This window comes from Hippocampus bargibanti, linkage group LG07, assembly GCF_051943395.1.
Source record: "Hippocampus bargibanti isolate YZ-2025 linkage group LG07, ASM5194339v1, whole genome shotgun sequence".
Classification (NCBI taxonomy): Eukaryota; Metazoa; Chordata; class Actinopteri; order Syngnathiformes; family Syngnathidae; genus Hippocampus; species Hippocampus bargibanti.
In genome coordinates this window covers 5,365,956-5,380,046 of record NC_142740.1, presented here as the reverse complement: position 1 = coordinate 5,380,046, position 14,091 = coordinate 5,365,956, and the positions used below count along the sequence as shown (strand labels likewise).

Sequence of the window (14,091 nt, the reverse complement as noted above, 5' to 3'; positions counted from 1 at the left end):
TGTTATTATTATTATTATTATTACAGGTGGGCCGTAATAACAATAATAAATTTCATTTGTAAGCGCCTTTCAAAACGTTTTTCTGTGGGTGTTTTTTGTGGGTGAGCAGCGGCAGCCACACACACCAGCGTTCACTCAACCTGGAAGTAACTCAAATAGATAGCTAGCCAACTAATAGACAGCTAATAGATAGCTAATAGATAAATAGCTACTCAGCTAGATAGCAAATAGATAGCAAATGATAGAAAATATCAAGCTAGCTAGATAGCTAGCTAGATGGCTGGATAACTAGATTTTTTTTTCTAGAACATTTCTCCTTCATATTGTATTTCCCAAACTTTATTGAGCTATTTGAGGTAATCAATGTTGTATTGATGCAATTTGAGATAAACCTTTATTCGTCTCACATTGGAGAAATTGCAGATTTTATCACAAAGTATATTTGACATGGACATTTCAAACAATGAATGTCATATTAATATTTTATATTTGGAATACTTTATTTGTTGGATTGGATTGCATTGGATGTACCTTTATTCGTCTCGCAGTGGAGACATTTATATTTCACAGCAGCAAAGTTATGAAAGGAAGAGGAAAGGAAAGAAAGAAGTAGAAAAGAAATACATCAGTTTTTTTTGCATTGTTGCAGATGTTTAAGACTTTCGCGAGACCACTTGCACTGTCTGACAGTGAAAAATGTCGTTGAATTGAATAAAATGGAGTCTTTAAAGGACAACCGACACCTCCGGACAAGTTGCGTCCATAATTTCTAAAATGACTTCAAATGACTTCGACTGAGCGCATTTGACGACGATTCCACCGCATATAGCTATATTTTACCTTTTAAGACTCGCACTGAATATTCATGAAGTTTTCGAGTTGATGACAATACCCTTAGTGACATCACGGAGGGAACGCCCCTGACCGAGAAAGCGACACACAATGCATTTTGGGTACTTTTTTTTCGTCTGAAAACACAGTGTTGATGGCGAAATTAGAAGGAAAACGACATAAATAGCGCCATGGTGAATCGTTGTATGTCGTAGCTAATGGCGGTAATGTGCATAAAGAAGGTGTAAGTTGACACAAATTCCCAGCGGACAAATCAGCCCATTTGCAACAGAGCTTGGGCGCCATCTTGTGCATTTTCTGGGCGCTACATTGGAGTCCAGACGGCTCCAATTGATACGGAAGGACTTCTTGACTCGATTGCAAACATTTATGCTTTCCTCTTCAGAACTACATGTAACATCCGACTTACGACCGGCTCGACTTACGACCACCCATACTTACGACCTCCAGACCCTATTTTTAACATTTGAAGAGGGGGAGTTTGCGAGTCTCTATTCAACATTCTGAATGGATTTCGACTTACGACCATTTTGACTTACGACCGTTTGGTCGGAACGGAACTCGGTCGTAAGTCGGATGTTACCTGTATTTGAATCATATTCATAACTGGATGAGTAACAAGAAAGCCAATCTGAAGCCATTGTTTTGATTCTGGAGCAAGGCAGTTTGTGAAGGAGTTTCCTGACGTGACGTCACGAACAAGGGGGCGGGACTTTCTGAATCTCGCCATTTCTGAGCTCATTTTGTGGCACTTTTGGGACACTTTAAATCATTTTGATTGGTGTTTTGCATTTGACAAAAAATATCAGCCTGCGTGTTTTGGCTATTTTAGATGCTATAAAACGTTTTTCTGCTGTCAGTTAGGAAAGAAAAAAATGGTGTCGGTTGTCCTTTAGAGTTCGGAGGTTGCTGTTAGCGCCGGCGTCGGGGTGGATTCAGTCTCAGTCGTCGTCCTCATCTTGTTCCTCGTCCGAGTCTCCCTCCTCGGCCTCCTCGGCCGCCTGCTTCTCGTCCAGGGCGTCCTGCAGAGCCTGCTCCTCCTCCACGGTGGGGTCCACGTCCTCGGTGATCTCGGGGGCGCTGGGGTACTCGCTCTGGGGCGGGGGCGGCAGGAGCGGACTGTAACCGTCGCCCGGGTACTTTAAGCCCCAGCCCACGTAGATGTTCTCAAACTTCTTGGCGTAAGCGTAGGCGCAGGCCCCGGGCCAGCAGTTGGAGCGCATGATGGCGATGGCGTGCTGCGAGGTGAGCGTGGACGACAGGCTGGAGCTCCACGGCACCGTCTCAAAGATTTCTGCCGGGAGAGGCCAAGGTGAGGATCGGCGGCGGCGGCGGTCGAACGGGGGCAAGCGGAGTCGGCTGACCTGCGTCCTGGGAGAGCGGCGTGAGCAGCGGCGGTCCCACCTCGGGCTCGGGTTCGTCGGGTTCCTCCTCGATCTCTTCGGCCTCCTCGTCGTTGGACTCGTCTTCCGTTTTCACGGCCAAGTTGACCCAGGTGCAGCGACCCTGAAAACCCACGGAGGACGAGGCTCAGTTTGAGGTTTTAGAATGAAGAGGACCCCCAATTGGTTTTTTGAATAGTCGACAAGGACTACGCTTGTGCGCTGTGAGCTAAGAATTTCCGACAGAGCAAGTCTCAAATCTGGAGTCTGAAGTCTTAAGTCTCAAGTCGCAAGTCTCAAGTCTCAAGTCTCAAGTCACAGGTCTCAGGTCTCAAGTCTGAAGTCCCAAGTCCGGAGTCCCGAGTCTCAAGTCTCTAAGCTCAAGTCTGAAGTCTCAAGTCTGACATCTCAAGTCCCAAGTCTCAGGTCTCAAGTGTCACGTCTCAAGTCTCAGGTCCAAAGTCCGGAGTCCAGAGTCCAGAGTCCGGAGTCTCAAGTCTAAAGTCTAAAGTCTTTAAGCTCAAGTCTGACATCTCAAGTCACAGGTCTCAGGTCTCAAGTCTCAGGTTCCAAGTCCACAGTCTGAAGTCTGAAGTCTCAAGTCTCAAGTCTCAAGTCTGAAGTCTGAAGTCTGAAGTCTCAAGTCTGAAGTCTGAAGTCTCACGTCTCAAGTCTGAAGTCTGAAGTCTCAAGTCTGAAGTCTGAAGTCTCACGTCTCAAGTCTCAAGTCTCAAGTCTCAAGTCTCAAGTCCCAAGTCCCAAGTCCGGAGTCCCGAGTCTCAAGTCTCTAAGCTCAAGTCTGAAGTCTCAAGTCTGACATCTCAAGTCCCAAGTCTCAGGTCTCAAGTGTCACGTCTCAAGTCTCAGGTCCAAAGTCCGGAGTCCAGAGTCCAGAGTCCGGAGTCTCAAGTCTAAAGTCTTTAAGCTCAAGTCTGACATCTCAAGTCACAGGTCTCAGGTCTCAAGTCTCAGGTTCCAAGTCCACAGTCTCAAGTCTGAAGTCTGAAGTCTGAAGTCTCAAGTCTCACGTCTGAAGTCTCACGTCTCAAGTCTCAAGTCTCAAGTCTCAAGTCTGAAGTGTGATGTCTGATGTCTCAAGTTTGACGTCTCAAGTCTGACGTCTCAAGTCTCAAGTCTCCAGTCTCTAGTCTGTAATCCCGAATCCCAAGTCCCAAATCTCAGTGTAAGAGCTGTCGAGACGCAGATTGCTTGCTTACCTGCTGCAGGATGTGCTGCGTGTGATGAACCCAAGAGGACAAGGAGTCCACCAGCTCCCCAACGGGGACGCCCTCGTATTCGGGGTTCTCCTCGATGCCGTCTTCTGAGGATCCCTCCTCCTCAGCGCCTTCCTCCTCGATGGCCTGGTAAAAACCCTGCGGGCTGATCTGCGTGCCGGCCGAGATGCGGGCGATCTGCGCCCGCAGGTAGTTGGCCTCGTTGCCCGGGAAGGGCGGGTAGCTGACGATGGGGGCGTCCAGACGCCCCGTGAAGAACTTGCGGATCTGCCGGGCCACCGTGATCTGGGCCGGCGTGACCGACGGCAGCTTGCTCCACGGCAGGCCCGCCTCGTTGCACACAAAGTAGACAAACTTGTTGACGCCGGTTCCTTTGGCCTCCTTGGGGACCACGGGGGGAGCCTTGTAGGTCGACTGGGGCAGCGGATCCATCTGACCACACCAAATAGCATTTGCTGAAACTCAAAAGGGTTCCGAAACAGAGCCCTGGGGAACCCCTGATGTGGGATATGGATTATGGATGGAAGACAAAGCTTTGTGGGCGGTTCTGAGCATTTCCCTGATCGTAATTGCCTGATACCAAATGATCACAACAATCAAACCCAGATCAATTTGAATGACTGCCACTGCTCACCCACAGAAAAACTTCATCCTGTGACTGTAAAGTGACCTTGAGAGTTTTGAAAGGCGCTTAGAAATGAAATGCATTATTATTATTATTATTATTATTATTATTATTATTATTATTATTATTATTATTATTATTAGCTAGCTAGCTATATATTAGCTATATAGCTATCCAGGTGGCTTGCTATCTAGCTATCTATCTATAAGCTGGCTGTTGGCTAGCTAGCTAGCTTTTCTCTCTATTTGAGTTATTCCGGTTGTTGGCTATCTATTAGCTATCTACTAGCCGGCTAGCTGGTTTTCTGTCTATTGACTTCCGGGTTGAGTGAACGCATGCGCGTGTGGCTGCCGCTGCTCATCCACAGAAAAACTTCATCCTATGACTGTAAAGTGACCTTGAGAGTTTTGAAAGGCGCTTATAAATCTGATTATTATTATCATTATTCGCTAACTAGCTATCTAGCTAGCTATCTATTAGCTATATAGCTATCTAGGTAGCTTACAATCTAGCTAGCTATCTAGCTATCCATCTATGAACTGGCTATTAGCTAGCTAGCTAGCTTTTCTCTCGATTTCAGTTATACGGTGTTGTTGGCTACCTATTAGCTATCTACTAGCCGGCTAGCTGGCTTTCTGTCTATTGACTTCCGCGTTGAGTGAACGCATGCGCGTGTGGCTGCCGCTGCTCACCCACAGAAAAACTTCATCCTATGACTGTAAAGTGACCTTGAGAGTTTTGAAAGGCGCTTATAAATCTGATTATTATTATCATTATTCGCTAACTAGCTATCTAGCTAGCTATCTATTAGCTATATAGCTATCTAGGTAGCTTACAATCTAGCTAGCTATCTAGCTATCCATCTATGAACTGGCTATTAGCTAGCTAGCTAGCTTTTCTCTCGATTTCAGTTATACGGTGTTGTTGGCTACCTATTAGCTATCTACTAGCCGGCTAGCTGGCTTTCTGTCTATTGACTTCCGCGTTGAGTGAACGCATGCGCGTGTGGCTACCGCTGCTCACCCACAGAAAAACTTCATCCTATGACTGTAAAGTGACCTTGAGAGTTTTGAAAGGCGCTTATAAATCTGATTATTATTATCATTATTCGCTAACTAGCTATCTAGCTAGCTATCTATTAGCTATATAGCTATCTAGGTAGCTTACAATCTAGCTAGCTATCTAGCTATCCATCTATGAACTGGCTATTAGCTAGCTAGCTAGCTTTTCTCTCGATTTCAGTTATACGGTGTTGTTGGCTACCTATTAGCTATCTACTAGCCGGCTAGCTGGATTTCTGTCTATTGACTTCCGCGTTGAGTGAACGCATGCGCGTGTGGCTGCCGCTGCTCACCCACAGAAAAACTTCATCCTATGACTGTAAAGTGACCTTGAGAGTTTTGAAAGGCACTTATAAATCTGATTATTATTATCATTATTCGCTAACTAGCTATCTAGCTAGCTATCTATTAGCTATATAGCTATCTAGGTAGCTTACAATCTAGCTAGCTATCTAGCTATCCATCTATGAACTGGCTATTAGCTAGCTAGCTAGCTTTTCTCTCGATTTCAGTTATACGGTGTTGTTGGCTACCTATTAGCTATCTACTAGCCGGCTAGCTGTCTTTCTGTCTATTGACTTCCGCGTTGAGTGAACGCATGCGCGTGTGGCTGCCGCTGCTCACCCACAGAAAAACTTCATCCTATGACTGTAAAGTGACCTTGAGAGTTTTGAAAGGCGCTTATAAATCTGATTATTATTATCATTATTCGCTAACTAGCTATCTAGCTAGCTATCTATTAGCTATATAGCTATCTAGGTAGCTTACAATCTAGCTAGCTATCTAGCTATCCATCTATGAACTGGCTATTAGCTAGCTAGCTAGCTTTTCTCTCGATTTCAGTTATACGGTGTTGTTGGCTACCTATTAGCTATCTACGAGCCGGCTAGCTGGCTTTCTGTCTATTGACTTCCGCGTTGAGTGAACGCATGCGCGTGTGGCTGCCGCTGCTCACCCACAGAAAAACTTCATCCTATGACTGTAAAGTGACCTTGAGAGTTTTGAAAGGCGCTTATAAATCTGATTATTATTATCATTATTCGCTAACTAGCTATCTAGCTAGCTATCTATTAGCTATATAGCTATCTAGGTAGCTTACAATCTAGCTAGCTATCTAGCTATCCATCTATGAACTGGCTATTAGCTAGCTAGCTAGCTTTTCTCTCGATTTCAGTTATACGGTGTTGTTGGCTATCTATTAGCTATCTACTAGCCGGCTAGCTGGCTTTCTGTCTATTGACTTCCGCGTTGAGTGAACGCATGCGCGTGTGGCTACCGCTGCTCACCCACAGAAAAACTTCATCCTATGACTGTAAAGTGACCTTGAGAGTTTTGAAAGGCGCTTATAAATCTGATTATTATTATCATTATTCGCTAACTAGCTATCTAGCTAGCTATCTATTAGCTATATAGCTATCTAGGTAGCTTACAATCTAGCTAGCTATCTAGCTATCCATCTATGAACTGGCTATTAGCTAGCTAGCTAGCTTTTCTCTCGATTTCAGTTATACGGTGTTGTTGGCTACCTATTAGCTATCTACTAGCCGGCTAGCTGTCTTTCTGTCTATTGACTTCCGCGTTGAGTGAACGCATGCGCGTGTGGCTGCCGCTGCTCACTCACAGAAAAACTTCATCCTATGACTGTAAAGTGACCTTGAGAGTTTTGAAAGGCGCTTATAAATCTGATTATTATTATCATTATTCGCTAACTAGCTATCTAGCTAGCTATCTATTAGCTATATAGCTATCTAGGTAGCTTACAATCTAGCTAGCTATCTAGCTATCCATCTATGAACTGGCTATTAGCTAGCTAGCTAGCTTTTCTCTCGATTTCAGTTATACGGTGTTGTTGGCTACCTATTAGCTATCTACTAGCCGGCTAGCTGGCTTTCTGTCTATTGACTTCCGCCTTGAGTGAACGCATGCGCGTGTGGCTGCCGCTGCTCACCCACAGAAAAACTTCATCCTATGACTGTAAAGTGACCTTGAGAGTTTTGAAAGGCGCTTATAAATCTGATTATTATTATCATTATTCGCTAACTAGCTATCTAGCTAGCTATCTATTAGCTATATAGCTATCTAGGTAGCTTACAATCTAGCTAGCTATCTAGCTATCCATCTATGAACTGGCTATTAGCTAGCTAGCTAGCTTTTCTCTCGATTTCAGTTATACGGTGTTGTTGGCTACCTATTAGCTATCTACTAGCCGGCTAGCTGGCTTTCTGTCTATTGACCTTACATGATGTCAAAAGTCGACCAAAGTGTCGGTCGGCCATGTTGGCCCTTTCCTTTGGAATCAAACCTGACGTCCGATTGGACGGCGACGTGATATTTGGAGACGATTGGGCGGCGCCAACAAAACGGGCCATTTGGCGTCTGACCTCCAGCTCGGCTTTCTCCTGGTGGTCGACCTCGCGGGCCTCCTCGTCGGCCACCTCCTCTGGCCCCTCGTCCTCGTCCTCCTCCTCGCCCTCGGCGAACTCGGCCTCGGCGATGATGTAGCTCCTCTCGGTGCCCAAGATCTTGCCCCACAGGCGGCAGCGCTGCATGGTGTAGGACGCCACCAGCTGCTTGAGGGCCAGGAAGACCCTCTGCATCTCCTCGCGGCCCAAACCCACGCCGGCCTGCTCCAGGAAGTGCGCGATCTCGCTCACGTTGGGCAGCGCCGATTCCTGACGGGCACAACGTCAGGCGGACCCGAGTAGGACCCCGCCGGGTGGGAGCGAACGGGCTTACGCACGAGCTCAAATTCGTGCTCGGGGGCGTCCTCGGGCCTGACGAAGAGGACCTTCTGCTGCTCGGCCAGTTCCTCGGCGGCGGTGGTCTGCTGGAGGTCCTGCAAGCTGCTCTGGGTGTCCTCGTACAGACGCAGCTTGACGTCGTGGCTCAGGTCCTCCATCACGTCCACCACGTCGTGAGGACGCTCCTCGATCACGCGCATCAGCAGGCGGGAAAGGTGGTCGTACCTGACAAACGGGGGGGGGGGCAAACAGACTTGCGACCGGCTCAACTTACGACCACCCGTACTTACAACCACCACCTCCAGACCCCATTTTTAAAATTTGAATTGAACGCGCTAGCAGGCCGGCAACGCGTACGACAACTTTGGCCAGCCAGCCAGCATGTCACACACACGCACAGCAATCGGCCGTGTGATGGCACCAGAGGAATTTCCGCGTTGAGTGAACGCATGCGCGTGTGGCTGCCGCTGCTCACCCACAGAAAAACTTCATCCTATGACTGTAAAGTGACCTTGAGAGTTTTGAAAGGCGCTTATAAATCTGATTATTATTATCATTATTCGCTAACTAGCTATCTAGCTAGCTATCTATTAGCTATATAGCTATCTAGGTAGCTTACAATCTAGCTAGCTATCTAGCTATCCATCTATGAACTGGCTATTAGCTAGCTAGCTAGCTTTTCTCTCGATTTCAGTTATACGGTGTTGTTGGCTACCTATTAGCTATCTACGAGCCGGCTAGCTGGCTTTCTGTCTATTGACTTCCGCGTTGAGTGAACGCATGCGCGTGTGGCTGCCGCTGCTCACCCACAGAAAAACTTCATCCTATGACTGTAAAGTGACCTTGAGAGTTTTGAAAGGCGCTTATAAATCTGATTATTATTATCATTATTCGCTAACTAGCTATCTAGCTAGCTATCTATTAGCTATATAGCTATCTAGGTAGCTTACAATCTAGCTAGCTATCTAGCTATCCATCTATGAACTGGCTATTAGCTAGCTAGCTAGCTTTTCTCTCGATTTCAGTTATACGGTGTTGTTGGCTATCTATTAGCTATCTACTAGCCGGCTAGCTGGCTTTCTGTCTATTGACTTCCGCGTTGAGTGAACGCATGCGCGTGTGGCTACCGCTGCTCACCCACAGAAAAACTTCATCCTATGACTGTAAAGTGACCTTGAGAGTTTTGAAAGGCGCTTATAAATCTGATTATTATTATCATTATTCGCTAACTAGCTATCTAGCTAGCTATCTATTAGCTATATAGCTATCTAGGTAGCTTACAATCTAGCTAGCTATCTAGCTATCCATCTATGAACTGGCTATTAGCTAGCTAGCTAGCTTTTCTCTCGATTTCAGTTATACGGTGTTGTTGGCTACCTATTAGCTATCTACTAGCCGGCTAGCTGTCTTTCTGTCTATTGACTTCCGCGTTGAGTGAACGCATGCGCGTGTGGCTGCCGCTGCTCACTCACAGAAAAACTTCATCCTATGACTGTAAAGTGACCTTGAGAGTTTTGAAAGGCGCTTATAAATCTGATTATTATTATCATTATTCGCTAACTAGCTATCTAGCTAGCTATCTATTAGCTATATAGCTATCTAGGTAGCTTACAATCTAGCTAGCTATCTAGCTATCCATCTATGAACTGGCTATTAGCTAGCTAGCTAGCTTTTCTCTCGATTTCAGTTATACGGTGTTGTTGGCTACCTATTAGCTATCTACTAGCCGGCTAGCTGGCTTTCTGTCTATTGACTTCCGCCTTGAGTGAACGCATGCGCGTGTGGCTGCCGCTGCTCACCCACAGAAAAACTTCATCCTATGACTGTAAAGTGACCTTGAGAGTTTTGAAAGGCGCTTATAAATCTGATTATTATTATCATTATTCGCTAACTAGCTATCTAGCTAGCTATCTATTAGCTATATAGCTATCTAGGTAGCTTACAATCTAGCTAGCTATCTAGCTATCCATCTATGAACTGGCTATTAGCTAGCTAGCTAGCTTTTCTCTCGATTTCAGTTATACGGTGTTGTTGGCTACCTATTAGCTATCTACTAGCCGGCTAGCTGGCTTTCTGTCTATTGACCTTACATGATGTCAAAAGTCGACCAAAGTGTCGGTCGGCCATGTTGGCCCTTTCCTTTGGAATCAAACCTGACGTCCGATTGGACGGCGACGTGATATTTGGAGACGATTGGGCGGCGCCAACAAAACGGGCCATTTGGCGTCTGACCTCCAGCTCGGCTTTCTCCTGGTGGTCGACCTCGCGGGCCTCCTCGTCGGCCACCTCCTCTGGCCCCTCGTCCTCGTCCTCCTCCTCGCCCTCGGCGAACTCGGCCTCGGCGATGATGTAGCTCCTCTCGGTGCCCAAGATCTTGCCCCACAGGCGGCAGCGCTGCATGGTGTAGGACGCCACCAGCTGCTTGAGGGCCAGGAAGACCCTCTGCATCTCCTCGCGGCCCAAACCCACGCCGGCCTGCTCCAGGAAGTGCGCGATCTCGCTCACGTTGGGCAGCGCCGATTCCTGACGGGCACAACGTCAGGCGGACCCGAGTAGGACCCCGCCGGGTGGGAGCGAACGGGCTTACGCACGAGCTCAAATTCGTGCTCGGGGGCGTCCTCGGGCCTGACGAAGAGGACCTTCTGCTGCTCGGCCAGTTCCTCGGCGGCGGTGGTCTGCTGGAGGTCCTGCAAGCTGCTCTGGGTGTCCTCGTACAGACGCAGCTTGACGTCGTGGCTCAGGTCCTCCATCACGTCCACCACGTCGTGAGGACGCTCCTCGATCACGCGCATCAGCAGGCGGGAAAGGTGGTCGTACCTGACAAACGGGGGGGGGGGCAAACAGACTTGCGACCGGCTCAACTTACGACCACCCGTACTTACAACCACCACCTCCAGACCCCATTTTTAAAATTTGAATTGAACGCGCTAGCAGGCCGGCAACGCGTACGACAACTTTGGCCAGCCAGCCAGCATGTCACACACACGCACAGCAATCGGCCGTGTGATGGCACCAGAGGAGGAGGGGTTTGCGAGGGGTTTGCGTATCATATTCAACATTTTGAATGGATTTCAACTTACGACCATTTTGACTTACGACCGTAGGTCGGTCGGATGTTGCCTGTATTTTGAAACGTTTTCCGTATACAGTGATACCTCAGCTTACGAACTTAATTGGTCCCCAGAAAGTGTGTGTAAGGCGAAAAGTTTCCACCAAAAAATTATTTCCCATAAGAAACCATTAAAAATGCGAATAATCCCTTCCCAGTTCCCCATAAAACATATTTTTTTTCTACTAAATTAGCCTTAAAACTACACAAAATGTACCTTATTTTATGTATAATACACATGCTATGGGATTGTAATTAAAGAAATAAACTGCACTGTATAATAAAGTTATTTTATTTACCTTTGTGATGGTAGTTGCCAATGGATGGTAGCAATGGTCGAGTTAGCGTCATGGTTCTGGGACGCTAAGTCACACAAACGCACACCTTGTTCGTGTTTTCCGATGATCTCCTTCTTCTTCTCAAACGTCATTTTCTTTTGTGCAGTCTTTGGCTTAACACTCGCCTGTGGTGGGGTCTTTTTCGGTCCCATAATCGCAAAGGTACTCCACTCAATAACAAACCACATCTGCACTCAAAGAAAGTGGGTGTGGAAAACTAGCCCGCCAGCCACCGTGGCGCTCCGTGTGGTTTGGTTCGTTTGCCGAAAACTAGTTCGTTTGCCAAAATTATATGCTTGCGAATGTAATGTTCGTAAGGCAAAAAGTTCGTAAGCTAAAGCGTTCGTTAGCCGAGGTATCACTATATAAGGCGCATCGGACGATGTGGCGCATCTTAAATGAATGAAAAGTTTTCCAAATTTTCGGTGGAACTTATACACCGTAAAATATGATACAGTATATTGCGTGGTTAGCATGATTCGTGTGTAAATCTGAGCCCACTTGGTTTTATTTTCTGAGTATGACTAATTTGTTCAAGGAGATGTTTGGCAACAAAATGGAGGGGTTAAGTTCATTCATTAAGTTCATTCAAGTTGTCAAAATCATCTGGAAATTCACATTTTTGCGCTAATAGCACTCATCGGGCAAAAGGCATACTTGCTAATGGTCGCAAATTAATGACGTCACATTGCCTCCTAGCCCACAGAACTCTTCACAAGTGATGGGAATTCCGGCTCTTTTCAGAGAGCCGGTTCTTTTGGCTCGGCTCAATAAAGAGATCCTGCTCTTTTGGCTCCTAAATGGCTCCTCAGTTTTTTTGTTGCTTAAATTAATTAACTACCAAAAATCATGTAATATTATGTGAAAAAACAAATTACTCGTGTTAAAAAAAACGCTATATCAAATATATTTATTTATATGGCTTGATATATACTGTATGTGCACAGATAGCATCCACTAGATTTCCCTGTGGTGACTCTGGTGTGATGATCAGCTGTCACTAATTTGCTTTTCATATTAATAATGCTATCATAGCAACTAGTAAAAAAAATATAATAATGGAATAATAATAACAGCATAATGTGATAACATTTGTCCACCTGTCAACACCCCTCCCGCCTTCTCTTCACTGTTGCGTCAGTCTCTAATTCTCCCCTGAGGGCACGGAATAGAGGACAAAAATATCGGCTCCCATTTCCGGCTCCTTTTTGGGAGCCTGCTCTGTTCGTTCACTTCAGAGATACGGCTCTAAGACCGGCTCGTTCACGAACGACACATCGCTAATATACACCGTAAATTACGATACTTTGCGTCGTTAGCATTACAACAAAAACATTTCGGTCGGGATTCGTGTGTAAATCCGAGCTAACTTGGTTTTACTTGTAGTTTGTTCGAGGTGATGTTTGGCAACAAAATGGAGGGGTTAAGTTCATTCAAGTTGTCAAATTCCTCTGGGAATTCACATTTTTTGTTGCGCTAATAGCAACCATCGGGCCATACTTGCTAATGGTCGCAAATTAATGACGTCACACTGCTCATGAGCCCACAGGCGGCATTCGTCCAGAATTTCGTTTTGTCCCGTCAGTACTACAAAATGTTTTTGGGCATTTCGTACGCCCGAAAAAAAAAATCAGGTGCTTAGCGTGGTCGAGGTTCGGACTCACAGGTTGAGGTTGCTTTTGGTGCTGCTCTTCATCAGGAAGGCTTTGAAGGAGGCAGCCACCTGCAGGCTGACCTGCTGGGTTCCGTCCATGTTGCCTTTTTTTCCCTTCACCTTCGGAAGTCGCTCGACCCACTTGCGGGCAACCGAACTCGCTGTGGTTCTCCCGTAAAGGTCGACAGGCAAGATAAATCGGCGGCAGTCGCCGTTCGCGTCAAAACAAACGAGGGAGCCGTCGTCGTCGCCATGGAAACCAAAAGCACAACACCCCCCCCCCCCCCCCAGCCAGCAAAAAAATCCAAATACGTAATAACGTCCCAAGAACCTCGAAGCGTGTCACAAAAAGCGGTGCTGGGCTAAAAATACCTGCATAATAATAATAATACATTGGAATCACAGACTAATGTCAATTAAAAAATGATCATGAATTCTTAATAAAAATTCCAAATTGTCTTTCAGTTTCTATGTATAGTATTTTCTATCTATTAGCTAGTCAGCTGACTGGCTAGCTATCTATTAGCTTAATAGCATCCTATCTGGCTGGCTAGCTATCTAGCTGACTATCTATTAGCTTAATAGCGCTCTAGCTAGCGATTACCTACCTAGCTCGCTTTCTATCTATTTGAGTTACTTATGGGTTGGTTATCATGAATAAACACATTCATAGTAAAAATGCAAACAGTTTAATGACAGTATTTCTTAAGTCACGTTATTTCGACTATAGCTAGCTAGCTATCTATTGGCTATATAGCTAGCTATTAGCTATATGGCTAGCTAGCTATTTAGCAAGCTAGCTATTTGAGTCAGGAAACATATTAGCTATCTAGCTAGCTAGCCTTGCTTTCTATCTATTTGAGTTACTTCCGGGTTGAGTGGACGTTGGCGCGTGTGGCTGCCGCTGTTCACCCAAAGAAAAACTTATCCCGTGACTGTAAAATGACCTTGGGAGTTTTGAAAGGCGCTTAGAAATAAAATGTATTATTATATTATTATTTCATTACTTTCCTCCTGTCGTCGTCGCTGCTTCCAGACGTGCGTTTTTGTATTTAAGCAATTAACCAATCACATTCCAGCCATTTTTTGTTACC

The 14,091-nt window shown here is 46.0% G+C and overlaps 1 protein-coding gene across 1 annotated transcript; it reads right to left on the bottom strand.

The window, feature by feature from the left end:
* Positions 1-909: 909 nt before the first annotated feature.
* rsph4a (radial spoke head component 4A) lies at positions 910-13,242 on the bottom strand. Its single transcript, XM_089000642.1, has 6 exons — positions 13,008-13,242; positions 10,488-10,713; positions 10,129-10,419; positions 3,452-3,901; positions 2,217-2,358; positions 910-2,146 (listed from the first exon to the last, which is right to left on the bottom strand). Exons 1-6 carry the CDS (start codon positions 13,094-13,096, stop codon positions 1,794-1,796), a joined length of 1,551 nt encoding a protein of 516 aa, XP_088856768.1. The 5' UTR covers positions 13,097-13,242; the 3' UTR covers positions 910-1,793.
* Positions 13,243-14,091: the final 849 nt, after the last annotated feature.

Bases quoted from the DNA above. Each gene is read 5' to 3' on its own strand.
- rsph4a (XM_089000642.1), bottom strand. From the start codon at position 13,096: ATGGACGGAACCCAGCAGGTCAGCCTGCAGGTGGCTGCCTCCTTCAAA. The intron at 2,359-3,451 runs GTAAGCAAGCAA...GTGGGTTTTCAG, and splicing joins CGCAGCACATCCTGCAGCAG to GGTCGCTGCACCTGGGTCAA. The intron at 2,147-2,216 runs GTCAGCCGACTC...CTCTCCCGGCAG, and splicing joins GCCGCTCTCCCAGGACGCAG to AAATCTTTGAGACGGTGCCG.